General features: G+C 35.9%; 1 protein-coding gene across 5 annotated transcripts in view; it reads right to left on the minus strand.

The window, feature by feature from the left end:
• Positions 1 to 19,554, minus strand: part of STS (steroid sulfatase) — a 111,203-nt gene that overhangs the window by 43,030 nt on the left and 48,619 nt on the right. For all 5 annotated transcript variants that reach the window (XM_071565694.1, XM_071565776.1, XM_071565523.1 and 2 more), the window contains one exon: positions 1,890 to 2,027. In XM_071565694.1, the coding sequence (XP_071421795.1) occupies positions 1,890 to 2,027 (138 nt within the window). The remainder of the gene's footprint in view (positions 1 to 1,889; positions 2,028 to 19,554) is intronic.

Genomic DNA, 19,554 nt, shown 5'->3' on the forward strand with positions numbered 1-19,554 from the left:
CCTGGCTACAACCTCCTTTCAGGGAGTTGTAGAGAGAGATAAGGTCTCCCCTGAGCCTCCTCCTTTCCAGGCTAAACAACCCCAGCTCCCTCAGCTGCTCCACACATTTTTTTTTGTTTTAAGAAGTCCCATTATTACCCAAATAAACCTATCAGATTTTTGTATGAATTCAGGTAAGATCTATTTCAAGTTTTAGCTTGTTCTGTAAATATGAATACAAAATTTTGCAAGACTTTAAAAAAAAAGACTCCATTCAATCAAAGTTCCCCAGGAAGGCATATTCCCTAGTGTATTTGTCCTTTTTTTTCCTCCTCACCATTTATCCTCTATCTTATGTCTGGCACTCGAGAAGGCAAATATTTTGTAGAGCTTCTAAAACACCTCAGGCTGTGCCTACAGCTACAGATATGTAACCATATGGTTCCTTAATTACTTAAATCACTACGTAAGGCCTATGTGCTAGCGTTCAAGATATGTTTCACTCTGGTGTTAGCCCAAGGGGACCCATCAGACAGACAGACCTCGTGACTTTGGCATTGCTTGTTTTGCTTGTGCAGCATTTCCTTCACAGTTCTCTTAAACTGTGAGGGTTGTTTCTCAGATAGATATCTATTGTCTAAAAACTGCACACCCTTCTCACTGGAAAACCACCCTGCATGTTATTGCTTACTTTATATGCCTATATTTTTCCTTTCTGAGATTTTGCAGATGATATAAAACTGGGAAGCTACCATCCAGAAGGACCTAGAAAGGCTTGGAGAAATGGGCCAAATGGAACCTCATGAAGTTCAGCAAAGGAAATACCAAGTCCTGCACCTTCACAGCAGTAACCTCTAGGACCAACAAAGTCTGGGGGATGATTGGCTGGAAAGCAGCTCTGCAGAGAAGGACATGAACAACTAGCTGATCAGCGAGCAATAAGCCCTTCTGGCAAGAAAGGTCAACATCATTCTGAGCTGCATTAGGAAGGGGGTTTCCAGCAAGTCTTATTCTCTGCTCAGCACTAGTCAGACATATCCAGACCATGGGGTTCAAATGCAGAAATCCCCAGTACAAAAGACATCAACATACTAGTATGAGTTCAAAGTAAGGCCATGATAATGATATCTGACATATGAGGACAGGCTGAGAGAGATGTTCAACCTGCAGAAGAGAATGATTAGTGGGGTCTTATCCATCTCTAGGGATACTTGGATTTACCTGAGTAAAAAGGAAAGAACCAGGCTATTTTCAATGGGATCCCCTGACAGGACAAGAGACAATGGGCACAAAAAGCTCCACTTAAATGCAAGGAAAAGATTTATTGTTTGTTTGTTTGTTTTATGATGAGTGTAATTAAAACTGGAGAAAGTTGCCCAGAGAGGCTGTGAGGCCTTCATCATTGACGATTTTTCCTAACTTGACTGGACATAGCTGTGAACAACCTGCTCTAGCTGACCCTGCTCTGCAGGGGCTTAGACTGCAGACCTTGGGAAATGCCTTCCAAACTCAGCTACTATGAGATTTTGTAGTTCTGCAATACTATATATGTATTTAAAAGAAATCATACCTAAGGGCAATTTACTTCTCTCTACAACTAAAAGTTCAAAGTTTGCTAAATGGCTTTCCAAAAGTTGCTGGATTTGTTTGATCCTTTCCCCTGAGATATGAGTTGAAAACAAATTACACAGCCATGACCTAATGAAAGAATGAACTTAATCTCTGGTAAAAAGATAAGAACAATCACTGAATTTCATTAAAAAGAATGAAAATAAGCATTCTTACTGTATTTAAATCAGATTGAAGATTTTGACCATGGCCACATAGTACATTACAGTTTTGGTGCAAAACGAAGGAGATGATAGCTTTTTTCTTGTGTTTTTTTTCAAGAATAATCAGAGAATGTTCACCTTTATATATGCCATTGTATCCTCCATGGACTTCTCCAGCACTAGAGATTTCTTCAACATGAGCCCCTTGGTCAGATGTAAAGTACACCAGAGTTTTGTCACTCAGATTATATTTTTCCAGCACATCCAGAACTTGCCCTAGGGGAAAAAAACCAAAGCAATCAACACACAAACAAACAAAAAAAACCCAAATAAAAAACAGTAAAAGAAAAAAGGACAGCTTTAATGTCTTTGAATGACTTTTTCATTAGCCTTGGCACACATAAATATGGTTGACCTTATGTTTTTTTGAGACCATCTTCCACATAAACTCTATTATACACAGCAATTGGCACCATGCAGCATACAGTAGGGGACAAATGCACAAGTCTTGTTGCAATCAGGACCATGGTCTGATTGCTGCAGGGTTTCTTGAAGTACAAAATGAGAGGATTTGCGCGCATCAGAGAAAAGGGCTGATCCACAGAGAGCCAGTGACCTTTGGAAGCAGTTGCTCTCAATCAAGGAAACCCCTCAGCAAGAAGATTCAAGCCATTGAGAATATCTGAAAGAATGTCAGCATGCAGAATAGAGCTCACACTTTGGGGGTAAAGCCTTGCTGCCTAGCAACTATAGAAGCAGCATGGCAGAAATCTTAGTATGAGAATAAGAATAAGACATTCTTGAAAAAGTAAGAGAAGTATGTAGTGCTTTTGGAGACTGCATGGTTTCATTATCAAACCTTTTAATTACTCCTTAATATCACATCACATAAGTCAACTAAACTTTAAATGTGCAAGGTAATAAACACACACAGGTGCATGTATTTAATAGAAGTATCTACATGGATATGTTTTGTACCTCTAAGGAACTATGGGCTCATGTTTCATTTTCACAAAAGGCTCCTCACACTACCTTGGCACTGTGGAGAGACTTGCAGAGTACATAAATTACATTGAAACCTATTTAGACTGAGGTCTTTAAACAGGGTTTCCATATGAATCAGAGTGAAGCTGCTACTTGTAACGTGCTACAGTGAACTTTATACTGATTAGGAATCAAAAATTATTGGTCCTGGAAAATGATCAAAGCTTAAAAATATATTTCTTCACATCAACCTGCCAATGAGCCTTAATCTTGTCCCTCAGGGATCTCAGAGCATCTAAAGATAATTCTGTCTTCACAGCCATTTTATCTCTATACTTTTTACTTAAACATCCAAGAATGGTATAATTTGAATGTTATTTTTTTATTTGCTCACCTGTCCACTAATAATTAATTTATCATCTAATCCCCAATTATTGTGTCAAAAAAGATGAGGTAAGAACTTTCAATTATAGAGCCTTCTTAAATGATTTTCAGATAATAATTTCTGTTGCTATGTTCTTTTTCTGAATAAGGAGTAGTTATTTTACCTTATTGCTACTATTTCTGGTTGACTTTTAATGTTATAGCATTCTAAAACTGTCTTGTAAAAAAGGTTGACTGTCTTAATTTCTCATCAGCTCAAATGACTGGGTCATGAATAAAGGAACATCAGCAGTTAAATAAGTGATACTTCTTGGTCTTATTAGTAAACTAGGAGCAAAGAAGAAATGTAAAAGTAGGAGAATTTGTTTATGTAAATTTTGAAGCCTTGTGGGAGTTGAAATTTCCCAACAAAGATGAGGAAAATCTGTTACAAAGGTTGACATTTTAAAGTAGGTGGGCTGAAGGAAAATCATGCAGATCCATCTGATGAGCCATCCGCTTGCTGCATAAAGTGGACTTAGTGCCAGAAAAGAAAGAGGCAATTTCCCATTGGATTCTGAGATTCTTTGGAAAATGTTTTCACTAAGTAGTTACAATATCCCTTGGAAAGGTGTCAATGATAATAAAGAAGTGGAATATAAAGATAAATTAGGACACTATGTCTAGATATTCAGCCACATAAGCCCCAGAGTTCCCTTCCACTCAGTATCAATATATGATTTTATGATACTATGACAATAATAATAAATGGTATTGTGCAAAGAAGTATATGAGCAATGATGCACACAACAGCATTTTTTTATATACACCATTTTCCTTGATGAAATTGAACTTTCAAATTCATCCTCTATATAGAACAAAATGAAAATAAAATGAGAAATGCATTCAGCATATCACAATAAATGATCTCTGGTGATCAGAGACATCGGCAATCATTCAGTAGTGGCCATTTTGATTTACTAATTAATTTGGGAAAAAATTAGAAACAATGAAAAATGTCTTGCTGTCACAGATAATTAACCTAAAATTTGGAAAAAAAATATAAAATATAAGCAATTATGTTGACTTTTTTTTTAAACAAAGTTGAGTAGCTTGACTTGGCCAAAAAAAAAAAAAGAAATCTGACACTCAAATGCTTCATGTTTTAGAAAAAAATATGCCCCAATAAAATGCATAGAAATTCTCATTCAAAAGTTGTTGAACTCAATGGCAAAATTTTAATTTCCTTCAAATGGATTTTTAAACAAAAAGAAGGTTGGCTGTATTAGGGTTAATTAATGAATGCTAAAATGACAATTTATTTTAGCAATGACATTTTTCAGCACAGATGGACTAACAGAGGCAATTCAAATAACATTATGGTCAGAGAATGGCAACCACAACACACTCACAAAAATGAAGCAAAACTTCCATTTCTCTTTTGATCTTGAACACTGACACCTCCTAGAATAAAAACTATAAATAAACAGTAAAGTGTGCGCTGCCAGGAGATAAGATATTAAGTGCATTTGAAATTTGTCACTACTGTTAGCTCAAGCTATAAATTCACTTACAAATGTTTCTAAATGGTGATCAGTACAAAAGAATGCAAAGAATGCCTTGTGGATTTCTATGAACAGGTATCATTCATGTTCAATATTATATGAATTTTGGAAGCAACTACTACCGTGAAGGAAAACCACAACTTTTACCATTTCCTTATAAAAATTTAATTTCTTTTTAAGTCTAACCCATCCACTCTCACTGCCTCTGCAAATTTCAGAGACTTTAGAATTAAGGTAGAATTTATGCATAAACATTCCCAGGCAATGGTAGTTAACCTATTTTATCTGCTGTTGAAAAAGAGGTGAGTCTCAAAAATACCTTTTTCTACCTTTTGACTGAAAAGAGAAGATAGGCAAGTAACTCAAAACTAAATGCCTTTATATTAGACATCAAGGAGAGTAAGATAAATTGTACTCAAAGTGCTAGACCCAACTACATGAGCAACTCACTTTAATGAGTGCTGTGAACAGATAAATGATGTCTGTGTAAGTTATGATGGTAAAACTGTATTGCTTCACACATAAAATATGATTGGAAGCATGTCATGTGTCATGTACTCTTGAATTCCAGGAATGGGGCTTCAGCTAGCTTAGTGTCCCCTGAGAGTTCTATTGCTGGTTGCAAAGAGCAACACAAATTTTAATAGCATTTTTGGATGTAAAGAGTTTATACAGAATATGAAACTGTAGGATAGAGAAGACAAAACATTGGGAAAACCATAGCTTTGTTCAAGCAACAGTAACTTGCTATCCTCAGAGTAGGAAATTATCAATAAAAATGGAAAGAGTTTTGATTGAAAAAGCTCACTTGAAAGCCATGTTCTAAAAATTAACAGTTGCATTTAACTCTGTGGATAGTGCCATTTACATTTTTTTCTGATTTAAACAGAACATATTTGGAAAGAAAACATTTCTGAATATCAAAATCAATCTAACTGAAGGAGATACATAATTTCTGATGCTATTTAGCAGCTAGAATTTCAGATCAAGTTCCTTCTAATATAGACATCCTAGGCATGCATATCACAATGTAGGTGACTACCTTTGTAGCAGAAAAAGGTGGACATTTTTCTTTCTTTTATATTTTTTACGAGATAAATTAAGAGCAGTGTTAAGATGTTACGTGTTTTCAGTAGTACATCAATGTTCCAAAATTAAAGTAAAACTTCCTCCAAAATATACTGAGTACTGCTTTCTATATTTTGTTCTCCATTCACTCTTCAAGCTTTGTTAAATTATAAAGAATTGTTTCATTCTGATTGTGAAAATGCCAGTTTCAGTGGACTGAACCTCATATGAAAGTGAGAAGAAGAAATTGACTCAGTTCTTTCGAAGGAAACAGAGTACTTTGCCATTATTCAACTTTTCTAGCACATCTTGAATGGGAACTGAACCAGCATCTTTAATGCTGAATGTAATTTCTGAATTTTGAATTATGTAAAGCTCCTACTGTACTCATCTACATGAAGAGGTAAGGTTTATAGAAAATGAAACACTGAAACACTGAAAAAAATAATGTGTTTATAAACATGTTAGTGATTTGGAAAATTGTTCAAACGTTTAGTCAACAAGCATATGAACAAATGCTTTTTATTCATAAATTAGTCTGTTATCATTTCAAATCAATAGGAAAAAATATTGTTTGTAGTAATTTGAAATAAGAGTATTGCTGAAACTATTGAAAGCAGAATACCTTTGTGTAACCTAGGCATTAGGACAAAACAGTCACTCTCCTTGTGAGGAAAGCTTTAAAGCATTTTCCAGATGTGAAGTAAAAACAAGATTGAAAAGGAGGATTAAGAGTCTCTCTCAGGAAAAGACAGATGACAATAAAGGAAATTCCTGTAAATGTAACATTCTTTTTCCACTCCAATAGACTTTCACATGCCTATCTTGTATCTAGAAACTTACAGCAAGCTTGAGACAATTATTGGACAAAGAGCCTGGGAAGATTAGCCAGAACAGGCAGTTGCATTGTTGTTGGGGCTTTAATGTTTTTATTTACTGTTCAGAATATGCTACTGCTGCTCATGTTTGGTTTTGAACAGGAACATTAACCGGAATCACAACTGACTTGTAATCACCTCTAGGGGTTCATCTCTGTGAGTGGCAAGCCTTTGAAAAAAATGCATAAACTCCTACAAGTCAACTGTACATACATAAGTATCTAGAAACCCAGATTTCTCCCAGAAAATATATTGATGCCATTCAGTTCTATACCCACTACATAGTAAATCTCCTGGGAACCCTTTTCTGCTACAGCAATTTAAGGTAATGCCACAGTTAATCATCTCTTCAGGTTAAGATTTTGATCTTATAAAAACTAAATGTTGTAACTTCTGCATAGCATCATTCACAAGCTAATTTCGCTGTTGATTTTCTATGATAAGAAAAAGATACTTCACTCTAAAGCATTAATCTGATTACAAAATCCACTGACTAAAACCTTTGTATAAAAACAAGCTTAGTAACTAAGACCAAGACATCCCTATCTTAATTTTAGCTTTTGTACATTCTGCGTTATAAATATGCAAATGTTCCTGTGGTTTGCTCACAGCCATTCAGTTTCCCCTTGATAAATATGTAAATCAGTTTGTCTCTGCACTGGGGAAGTAATTATCACTTTCAGACCTAGTCATTGAGCACAACACTTGAGGTAAAGATGGAAAATAATAAAATCATTGACAGTAACAAGAGTGGCTGCACATATGGTGTACAGTACATAAACTCTGCATGCAACTTGTTTGACATTCAGAACTAGAATGCAACCACTGTAAAGTGAAAATTCTGAGACAAAGCATTAGGATGATGCTATGGCACATTATCTAGCCAATCAATAGAACACATCCACCTAAGACAATGATTGATTTTCCTAAGGAGGACATTACCATATGAACTGCAAAGGTGAGAGTGAATACTAGCTAGTACAACTCTTTGACTAGAACAGAAAATAAATGCATAACTAATTACAAAAGGTATAATAATACCTGCAGGAAGTGGAATGTTTATTCAGTGCAAAGCCTGGAATCAGTACTATTGTGCTACTATTTTTAAAGTTACACTACAGAAAGAATCCATACAATGAAGTCTTCCCCAAGAGCCCAAAGCTGAAGCACCAAATGTGCTAAGTTTCTACTATGATAGACTAGTGAGATCTTCAGTGTTAACAGGACATTCTGCCAAACAAGTAGCATCTGGTTCTGAAAAGAACACATCTATATTAGTGTTTTAATTGGTAACAGGAGTGCATATTTACTGTAAATCCAATCATGGACAGTTAATATATTTATGTTTCCATAGCAAAACCCTCTTGGATTTTGTGACCTGGATTCCTTTCAAAGTAAGCTAAACTCAAGGAATGCAACTAAAGCCCTTGCACTACTCATGAACATTCAGTCCATGCAACCACAGCAGAGCTGGTCTGAAGTGGGTTTCCTGTCTCTGCTGGTGTGTTGACAGTCTCTCTCCATCTTAGAAGACAGATGAGAACTGCCACTGTTGGCAGTTTAAAACATGGTAGGATTGATGAATCCTCCAGTTGAACTCTGGTGCAAGCAAAACCCAGCTCTACCTGTGCACACTGCAGATTTATAGAGAGTACATACATAGAGGGTACATACATACATATGTACAGTGAACACGTGGACATCTAACATAGTTACTACAGACATTTGTTAAGGTAAACAAAGGAAAAGAACATTTTTCATATGTAGATCACCTATTCTAAGAATCTGGCTCCAAATATTCTGAATTCTTTTCACAATGAAGTAAAGTGAGGCAATGACCCCAGATTTAGCTACCTACCACTGTTGTTCAGATCAGCAGTTGTTAGGTCCAGATAGTCTGCAGATCACCAAACACTTTTCTGTTGGATTCCCCCAGACTCCAACTGGGACAAGTAAATCAGTGCAAGCACTCAGAGAAGGGCAATCTTTAACACAAAAAACAAAGCAACTTTGGTGTAGAGGCAGCTAAGCTATCAGTGTGAACTTGTATTCTGCTTGGATTTGGATTGCCATGTAACTGTAAACTTGAAATTGACCTGTGACTGTTTATACAGTTTTATAAGTATAATGTCTTTCAGACCCTCAGGATAAATCTTCAGTGTAGAGCGTGGCAGATTAGGTATGCACTGCTTAGCAGCTATGAATAAATCAACCAAATTTTGACTTATGCATAAGGTAAGTTTTTCCTAGAGATAAGTACCACACTCATTTTTCTTATTCATATAGGGTTCAAATTATTTTTAAGTGTGAAAGTTGGAATGATACTTCAGATACATACAAATACATGTAGATAAAAAAGCACAGGGTTAACATGTCTGAAGACCTGTAAGTTTAGCAGCCATATAGACAAGGCAGGATAGAAAAGTTTTCATATTTACATCAGTACTAGAATACTAATGATGGATTATTACAGGTCAAAAAGTATAACTATTTGGTGGTTAATTCCTTATTAGTATTTAAATTAGCTAATAAATGCATTGCTTGAAATTCACTTTTAGACCTTACATCTGTTGAACATAAAGCTATGTATTTCTAATGTAAATCTTAATTTTTAGTCTGCTAAAAATGCTAAAATATGAGAAATGGTCATGAAATTTTAGGTGGGTCCATTGAATTTGCATTTTGCATGACAACTGTGATAACTTTTTGAGTAAATTTGCATCTTCATTCTGCACACATCTAATATGCCATTTCACACATACAACTAAGATGCATAATGCAAAAGACACTATCTCATTTCCCACTTTGAGGTCTCCCATGTTTTCTTCAAAATCATGAAAGGGGTTTCTCTAGGTGGAACCCAGGTAAATTGTAAGGATAACTGAGGGATGCTATTCAATTTTTATTTAGACAGTCAGGGGAAGTTAAGGCTTCAGCTCTTTGATAATTCCAATATATGCTGATGGTGATTGATTGAATAAATGTGGAGTGATAAAAAAACCCTTCTCTATGTCTCCAAAGATTTAAACATTTATTGTCAGACTAAGTTTTAAACTGAATATGTATATGGTCCTACATCCAAATGCATAATGACAGTATTTTGCCAGATTAAAGTATGAAGAATTATAAAGAATTTAAAGCAGGGCAAACAATTTCAACTTTCATTTTAATCCTCTGATCTTTTCTGAAAACTTCGAAGTATTTGTCAGTTGCTTGCTTCATTTTTATAGCTTTTGTTAAATAAAATTCAAACTGTGATAAAACTGGCTGACATTAGAGCATAAGCACTTATTGTCTTTGAACAGCAAAACTTTTCAATCTTTACTGAATTTGGAAGCAGGTTTTAAACATTTGCTATAAAACCTATACCGTAAAGCTAAGAGGAGTTTTATGAACATTGAATTAAATTTCCACATGAAATCTTAATCATTTTGATTTCCTGGTTTTCTGATTTTAATTGTGCAAATCTAAGCTAACATGAAAGTAGCTGTGCATTAACTCAACTCAAATATACAAGACATCTTTTTTCCCTTTGCAAGACCATAACCATGCACACATGTTAATTCACCTACTTCTCTAATTGCTCTTGGAAAACTGAGTGGCTTTTGTGCCCAAGTGCTACTAGAGACTCAAAGCCTACTGTGAAATCACCATATCCAGACCATGCTACTGGAATGAATCTCTGTACAGACACTGTTAATACCAATAAGAAAGCAAACCTGACTGAGAAAATTTTCCTCAAGGGAATTTTCTACTAATGTAGACTCCACTCTGTCTTCTCTAGATGACATTCTGAACTTAAAAAACCTGAACAAATAAATTGAGGGCCAAAAATCTTTATGATTCAGCTTTTTTTTCTCTGGTATACATATGTGTGTTAAATATGACAGTATGTACGGGGATTTAAACTCCAAAGGATCCTTTCTGAAGGAAAAGCAAATGATTTTTCAGGTCCTCCTCATTGAACATAGATTAGGAAGCTCAAAAGATTACTCACTATCTTATGAAATGTGACTTTGACACCTCAATTCATGTAATGGGAATCACACTGTTCCTATGGATAAAGAGGCAAATACAGGGTTAGTTCCTCCCTATTTATGTGGGTTTCTTTTTAAATACTAGCCATTTCTGAACCTCTAAAATCAAATTTAGGAAGTAGTATATAAATAGACATCTTTGAACAGGAAAGGTTTGGAACCCCGCTCTGTGACATACTAGTGATTCAGGACCACATACAAAGACAAGTAAGTATAATCCAGCAAACAGATTTCTGCTATAGAAGGCACCAAAAAAGCATAGCTATCTATACTCAGAAACTGACTGTTTCATTATGAAGATTCAACAAGTAGACACAGTAACAGTAGGATAGAGCATTTGCATATAATTCCTGATAATGTGTTTCATATACCACTGCCTCCCATTTAAAACAATTATTTTCTACTCCTTTACTATGAATTCCTAAAGTTAATATAGAATAAGGGGAGTAATTAAATGTCATGTCAAAAATCAGTTTACATTCCAAGAGGGAAATGTGATATTACTGTCTAATATTTTTTGCCAAGAAAGTCCTCAAAGCTCTCTTTAATTTGGCTGTCTATTTTTCAAGAGCAGCACCTGGGGTTGTTGCACAACTACTTGCCAAACTACAGCAGAATCAACACAGAAGTTGAAATGTAAATGGACTGAGAAATTTGGAATATGGAGCTGGACTACCTGAGCTCTAAATTGGCTAGAATATTAAGGATGTGTCCTATAGAAATGTTTTAGAGATTTTTTTTAAGGACAACTGCTAATTTTCTGCCTTATTAAAAAAACACTAGTAAAAAACCCATCATAGCAGCCCTTTGCTGATAACATCCCACTAAGATGTTCAAACTTTGTACCGTAGGATGTGCTGCTTACATAGTATTTCACTCTGTTCTGAAGCTGGGTCCGGAAGGAACCTTCAAAGATCATCTAGTTCAACTTCCCAGCCATGGAAAGGGACATCTGTCACTAGATCAGGTTGCTCAGAGCCCAGCCGTGAACACTTCCAATGATGCAGCATCCACAATTTGTCTTGGCAATCTGTTCCAGTGTCTGGCCACCTACATTGTCAAAAATTTCTTCCCAATGTCCAACCTAAATCTATTATTTTGCTGTTTAAAACTGTCGCTACAGGGCCTGGTAACGTCTTTCTCCAGTCTTTCTAGTAATTCATTCCCCTTTATATATTGAAAGGCTGCAAGAATGTCTTTCTGGAACTTTCTCCTCTCCAGGATGAACATGCCCAGCTTTTTCAGTCTGTCTTCACAGGAGAAGTGCTTTGCCCCTCTGATTATCCCTATGGACCTCCTCTGCACCTTCTCTAATAGGCTCCCATCTTTCCTATGCCAAGGACCCCAGAGAAGGATGCAGCATTTCAGGTGAGGTCTCATAAGAGCAGAATAAAGAGGCAAAATTATATCCCTCGAACTGCTGGCTACACTACTTTTGATGCCGCCCAGGACATGGTTGACTTTCTAAGCTGAAAACTCACACTCTTGGTTCATGTCAAATTTTTCATTCACCAAAATGAAAGGATAAATCGATGCTACAGAAAAATGAAAAGTGAGCAATTCAGATCTATGTGGGTGTGGGATCCTGTGAGACTGAAGCCAGCTAGAAGCAGCAAGGAGCACAGCTGCTGCTAGGAGGTAGGGAGGAGGTTACTCCCTAGGAATTCACACAGTAGTTTCTCACAGGACTCTGCAGGTTCTTGAAAACATCTAGGATAAGTTCTCCAAAACATTGGACTTGTGAGATACGGATTATAACCAATTAAAGTTTGTGGCTTGATGGTGTGAGGTTTTAACTTAGCCAATGGTGTGTAGCTTTAGCTCTACATAAACTGTGTGTTGTGTGTAATAAATCTGCATTCACTTGATCACATTGGTCTGTGTGTGATGTCCAGTTCCTCTGCCGTATATTTATTTAATAAATGAAATGTGTTTGAATTGTAAAAAAACCCAACCAAATAAAAAAAATAATTAATTATTAGCCAAATGTGTGTTCTGCGATTTTGTGATGTCAAACCCAAATGTACTAGGGCTTAGAAGCACTTTCATACCCTTCACACAGCCATATACTATATATTGACTATACTTTTCACATTATCAAAACTACTATCTTCCTTGATTTTGATAGAAATTCTGAGGTATCCTAAGCCATTAATTTATCTCAAACGTCAGACATTGTTATCTTTGGATTTGCAAGAAGACAAAATTCCTACTGTTTTTCTGGGCTAGGCCATTCTTTTCTTTAAGATTAAAGCACATCTACATTTGCATTATTTCTTATTTGCCTGCTTTGCTTTTAAATATTACCCTCATTCAAAAATAAGTTTGCTTTCTAACCCACAACTATCTCATCCACTGAGATAAAAGCGGCTAAAGAGCTAAAATCCTTTATCCTCATAACAGTGATATGGCAGCAGTACTATAATACCATGTAAACTGAAGGACCTAAAGGCTAAGTACTTAATTTTAGGCAAATTAAGTGTGATATCATACATGAGTCCATCCAGTAGTTTGCTAAAAGGGTGCTTCCTGAAACAGGAAGATGCTTCTCTTTCCCTTTCTTTCTGGTTCCCCTGCATGCTGGTTAGCAAAAAGGAGATAAAGAAGGATTCTCTGCCTCCTCTCTTGTGGCACCAGAAAGCTGCAAGATCCACTGAAGGTGTGGAATATAACTTCATGCTCATCTAAGGCAGGGATTTGATTATCCTAGAGTCTCTCTTTCACCATCCCAAGTAAGCAATTCAGCCCTTGGAGGTCAGGTGTTCATTTGGATATTGAGCATACTACTGTAACATAAAATCAGTTCAGTATTCTCAGGGTTATTGCAATGTGCTCTTCATGGGAAATGTTATAAAGAAACTTTTTCTGTGGGTAGGGAAAGAGAATTATTTTAAAATAGAAATCTGTATAAAAAGCCAAAAGAAGGCAAAATCAAAGGGAAAGCATTCAAATAAGTAAAAATACTCCAAATCCTCTAAATGAAATACACAAACACCACCAGCCCCCAACAGTGACATTGAAAAAGAATGATAGAAAAGCAAAATAAAAATTCAACATCAGTTTTTCTTATACAGTACCCTAAATTGAAATAGATATGCCTTATTTTACAATCAAGTAGTGAGGGAAAAAGCTGAAGAGCAAAATTATCACTTTACCAGCCTGCCTTTCACTAATCACAGCATCATTACTCTAGTGCTTTCCCTAGCTTTAGAAGTTTCATTATTTATCTCATTATTATATTTCATTATGATACATAAAGCAATAAAAAGCTTTCTTTAATGCAATATAAACAACTGGTTTTCAGAAAAATAATGATATTTAGCAGTATTACCAGCCTGCCTGTTATACAGTGTGATTGTTTTATCAGTTAAATGTACCACTGAAAAATTCCCAGCCACAGTCAATAAAAAAGCAGTTCTACCAACATCAACAATAAGAGCTTATTACCACCTGGAATTTGAGCCTTGTGATTCAGCAGTGTGAAATTTCTGCAACGAAATTCACTAATAGGAATCAGTCTATTGATGAACAACACAGAATCGATCTTGTCTTAAGTTTTATTGTATGATTACTGTTTTCACTCAGAATTAGTTCACCTTTTTTTTAAACAGTGTGGTCTGAAAACAATTAACATATATTTCAAAAGAAGCATGAAGAAGTTTCATGTTTGCCTCCAAGAAACAGCAAGGATTATTTTAAAAGAATCTTTAGGAATCTCAATATCATCACTGAAACTGAAATATATGTGGTCAGTTTTAGCTATTTTGCTACAGCCAATTAATATGTAACCAGCTATGAAAAAATGGTAAAAGGCTGGAATACATTTCCTGAGTCATCATAGAAATGGTTCATATCATAATTCAAATGCTGGTGAAGATATTCAGTTAAGTTTAAAAAAATACCATTTAACTCCCAAGACCCAAAGAAAACCTGAGTTCCTGAGTCCAGGTGCATATTCCAACCTCCAACATGGATCAAGATGTTGAAAAATAAATGGCTTATCCTCCCCCCTTCCCAACTGCCATGCCAGTTGAATTAAAGTTCTAATGCTTTGCTATAAATCCAGAGCTGGATAAGTGGGTGACTGGCAATAAAGTTATATCTCTGTAGGTAAATCTGAACATCGTTTCTGTGCCTCAGTTTTTCTTTTGGGAAACAGATTAATGAGATTTCCCTATCTTACAAAGACTATGTGAAAATGCATATTTGAGGATCTGTTATACACTCTTGCAAAGTACTGACACTGAAAAGATGAGAGATGTCAAGAAAGCTGTCTTCAAAACAGAACTTCAATGGCATGTGTTAAATAAAACATGAGAATTCATATTTAACAATAAGGAATACACCTACTGTTGAGAAGCTGCTCATTAAGAAGGCACTCTCTGATGAGAAGACAGGGTTCCAACGGGAAAAGAAATGGCATGTAAACATATGCTTAAAAGCTGCACAATAAGACATAAGCATAGGAAGATTGATTTTTTTTCTCTCTGAGTACTTGACTTCATAGCCTTACAATGTTCACTTGTGCCTTCTGCATGTTTGTATGAATTTATGAGCTGTATCGGTTATGTTAATGTACTGGGTAATCCACTACAAAACTATCTGAAGGTAAAAGCAAGATGTGTGGACGAGAAGGTTTAAACACTGATTAAAAATCCTTGACTTTTTTAGTTTCTCTGCTCCTTAGGTTCATGTTTAGACTTCTTTCTTAGAGATTCAACTTCTACCAGCAACATCCTTCACCTCCTAGCTCAGACGCATTCTTTATAAAACCATGACTACAAGCTCTAGAAATACCTACTGAAGGAAAAGATGGCAAAAAACATGTTCCTAAGTCAGTGCTGAAGGTTAAAGGCTGACAACAGGGACACTTCTGCCAAAGTGAGCTAAGTCTTATGATCCTGATCCCTTGTTCTAGGTAACTGACTTACTAAATCCCTGTAGAGTTCCTCTGAAACAGGACAAATGTAATTTCTCTTAACAGCTTTACAGTATCTGTGAGAAAAAGGTTGTTGTGCAGAGGCACTCTAAAAGCAAAATCTTTAGTAACTTCCTTTAAACTGTTTTTCCAGTCTGTATGTTGGAGATTATCTACAACTTGCCTAAAGTTAGGCCAATTCTGTTTCATTATTTCAACCTTTATCTAAGTATACATAGAAATCTACTAGAGAACTAAGTATACATAGAAACCTACTGTATTCCTGTAGGTCAATTTTGGCTTAAAGCTTTGCTGTGTTCTTAATACCACTGATAATGGCTTTCCCCATCCACTTTAAGCACGGAACAAAACCCAACCATACCATTTAGATGTAAAATTAAACTTCAGAGGCAAAGGTAAAACAAAAGGTTGGTAGCACATTTCATTGGAGAACTTCCTATACTCATTGTTTGGAGAGTCGTGGGGATTCTCTCTTATCTCTATTTTATCTAAAACAAGATCTGAGCTTTCTGAAACTAATAGAAATTGGCTTGTCTCAAGAGCAATGCTAATTTTTTCACTGATTTCAGCATTTTGATCACAATATTATATGTCATTTCACTGTTTTTCATTATACCAAATTTTAAGAGCTTCATAACTAATAGAAAGTCTTCAAAATTTTGAAAGTTACATGATTACATTTTTGTAAAGTAAAATGCACTAAGCAGTGATACATCTTGTGCTGGCAATTTAACTCCTGCAATATAAGATGCAAATGAAATTTGTTCAGCAGCTGGCAGAAAACTTTGAACAACACAGCACTACTACCAACAAGCTGCATTACACTGAACTTTTCCATCATGCAGTATGCATTACTAAGACATTATTTAAACTTGACTAATTAAAAAATTGTATAGCAATGGCCGCTTAAAATGTGCCTTGTAATCTTGTAAATAATATTCCGAGAAGGAGCTTTGCTGTATACAATGATGCAATATAGAAAAAGAAACTGTACTTAAGAAGGATTAGGTAGCTCAGGAGGCTTATAGAGGAAGCGGGAGTCTTTCATCCCTTAATCACCTCTTAAATTTGGTCCCATTCTATAGTGACTGAAAGTCATTGTTGCTTAGTGACATATGAAACGGGTTTGGGTTTTAGCATAGGTTGTAATTGGAAAGCATCCACATCATAGAAGGCAGAACCACAGATACCTTTAATCTGCACTGGTATTGACAATTTTCTCAGATCCGATCTAAAGAATGAGTGTTCTTCAAAAGCTTAACTACTGTCTTAGCTGAAGAAACAGTCCCTTAATGTTAGGATAAGAGCAGAATGTCAGAACAGGTCACAGAGTACCCATATTAGCTGAATACCTTCCTCCTCAGGTGTACTGGCTGAATGTCTTGCATGATAACAAAACCAGCTGAATATTAAACCTTATAGATTTGAGATGTACACCATTATAAATTCAGAAAAGCAAGGTCAAGGAATGCACCATCAGCATCATGCACCACTCTTCAGATTTTTAATTCTGTAAGTTTTCAGGTTCAGCCAATTGTATGTCACATTCATAATAGCTGGATAAGATTAGTGCTTATCTGCCACTTATGATCATGTAGCACTGCATTCTGCTTTGCTTATCTTTTAAATCGATATTGCACTGTTACAAATGACTGCATCAGGTGAAAAACTATGATAAATTAGGCTTATCTCTGTACACACAATTTTTTCCTAAAAAAACAATAAGAATAGCTCATTCTTTTTTTTTTTTCTCAAAGCAACAGAATTTTATTATTTTTTCCTTTCATATTATTATCAATGATTATTTTGATTTTTAGTATAATTCTAAATTCTCAGAAGATTTGTGGTACATTTTTAGACTGTTCCCAATAGAATAGGATTCTAAATAGAGGTTCAAAGCAAACTAACACTGCAAAGTGAAATAAAAATGCAAGAATTCAAAATAACAACCACTAATAATTATATGTAAAACAAGAGATATTGATTTCAGATGAAATTTTCCAATACTATGCTGGTTCCCAGAAGGAGTACAGTTGCTGTTCAATATAGGAAAGAACATTAAAATTTACCCAAACTCAACATCTAAGAATACAAGTTCAGGCCAGAATAAGTTGAAATAAATACTAACATTAAATTTTAATTACTTTGTAGTTAAAAATAATAATTCAGCTTGAAGAGCTTAAAGAGTTGAAAGTTTAACATAATTACTTTAAAATGAGAAAGAAAATAATTTCTTTTGTTTTATGAATGCTTTAGACTATTATAGAGGGCAGTCCCATGGTGTAATGGAGAGCACTCTGGACTCCAGATCCCAAGGACCTGAGTTCAAGTCTCAGTGGGGACCATCCCCTGGCAGTTCAATGCCTCCCTGACATTCGATCCCGTCACATCTCGGATGCTCAGCAGGGTCAGCCCCGGTTAGTACCGAGTGCTGTGACAGTCCCGAGGACTTCACTGTCACTGTCCAAGCTCGCTCGGTCGTGGCAGATGGACCTTAGGATTTAAATGGTGGGGCCAGTTCTGCACACGCTGTGCCTCACCTAAAAAGAATCCACTGTGCAGGTTCGAAGGGCACACCCACATGGGGAGAGCCCTGCCCAAACCTTCGTTGGCGAAGTTTGGTCATACATACAGACTATGATACCTTCATAAGAGCAAGAATTGTACTAAAAGCTTTGTGGGCATAATCCAGTTTTCTGTCTCCAAAATATTTCACAATTTTCCAAAGTGGCTTTTGTTTTGTTTCTGAAAGTATTCTCTCCATCTATTAATAAAGCAGAGGTACATCTCTTACTAAATCAGAGAAGGAGGTCACAGGGGTCAATAAAAATAGTTTATGTAAAATTAGAATGGTTTCCACTTAGACCATTGATTCACATCACTCGGCAGTAGAACAGAAATTAAAGGTAGAGGATGTGATCAAGTTCACATACATTGCATATTCACTACCTAAACATGCACAAATTCATCAGATAAAAGGCCCATAAGCATTGAGTTTTTATAATCTCACATTTAGGCTGTATAGGGATTAAGAGCCACAGCACATATAATTAATACAATCACTTTAACCACACTGGGAAATCTTATAATGAAGAGAAAAAATAGATGTTTTTCACAAAGGTCTGAAGCTGCCTTGGCAGAGCTTCTGTCCTCTTCCTCTTTGAAAACGCTATGTGAAGATATGTGTTTACAGACAATCCTTAATCATGATAACAGCAGAATCAAAGAAGAACAGTGTGGCAAGTGGTCTAACTTTCAGCTATTCCTACTAGACTATACCCCAACTTGCCTTCCTCGGAGAGCTATACTTTATGTCTACCTTGCTGTATTTCATTATAGGCCACATATCACCCCAGAGAGTTGTGTAGTACCAAATGCTTTGACAAGTCATAAATATGCCTCACATAAGGTTAAATTACTTCATATAACTAAGGTTTTAACTACATAATTACATCTGGTTAAAAAAAGGCTAGGTATTATATTTCCTTATGAGGAAAATCTACTAAAGATTTCATTAGTGTCCTCCAAATTTCTCAATCACTACAGAAATAGAAAATGGCAAAATGGTTTAAATTGGAAGGGACCTTCAAAAATCATCTAGTCCAACCTTTCTGCCACATCTCTCACTAGGTCAGGTTGCTCAGAGGTCTGTGTGACCTGACCCTGAACACTGCCAAATATGGGGCATCCACAACTTCTCCGGGAAACCTGTTTCAGTGCTTCACCACTCTCACAGTAAAGAATTTCCTACTAAAAGCTAATCTAAACCTGCTCTCTTTCAGTTTAACCCCTTGTCCTGCTAATACAGACCTTGCCAACAAGTTCCTCTTAATTAATACAGATTCTCTTCTCCAGCCTGAATAGAGCTCCAGCCTCAGCTCTCTCAGCCTTTTTCCTAGGAAAAAATGCTCTAGTCTCTCTTGCAACCCTTTACTGGACACTGTCCAGTAGCTCTATATTCCCCTTATA

This window comes from Pithys albifrons, chromosome 1, assembly GCF_047495875.1.
Source record: "Pithys albifrons albifrons isolate INPA30051 chromosome 1, PitAlb_v1, whole genome shotgun sequence".
Lineage (NCBI taxonomy): Eukaryota > Metazoa > Chordata > Aves > Passeriformes > Thamnophilidae > Pithys > Pithys albifrons.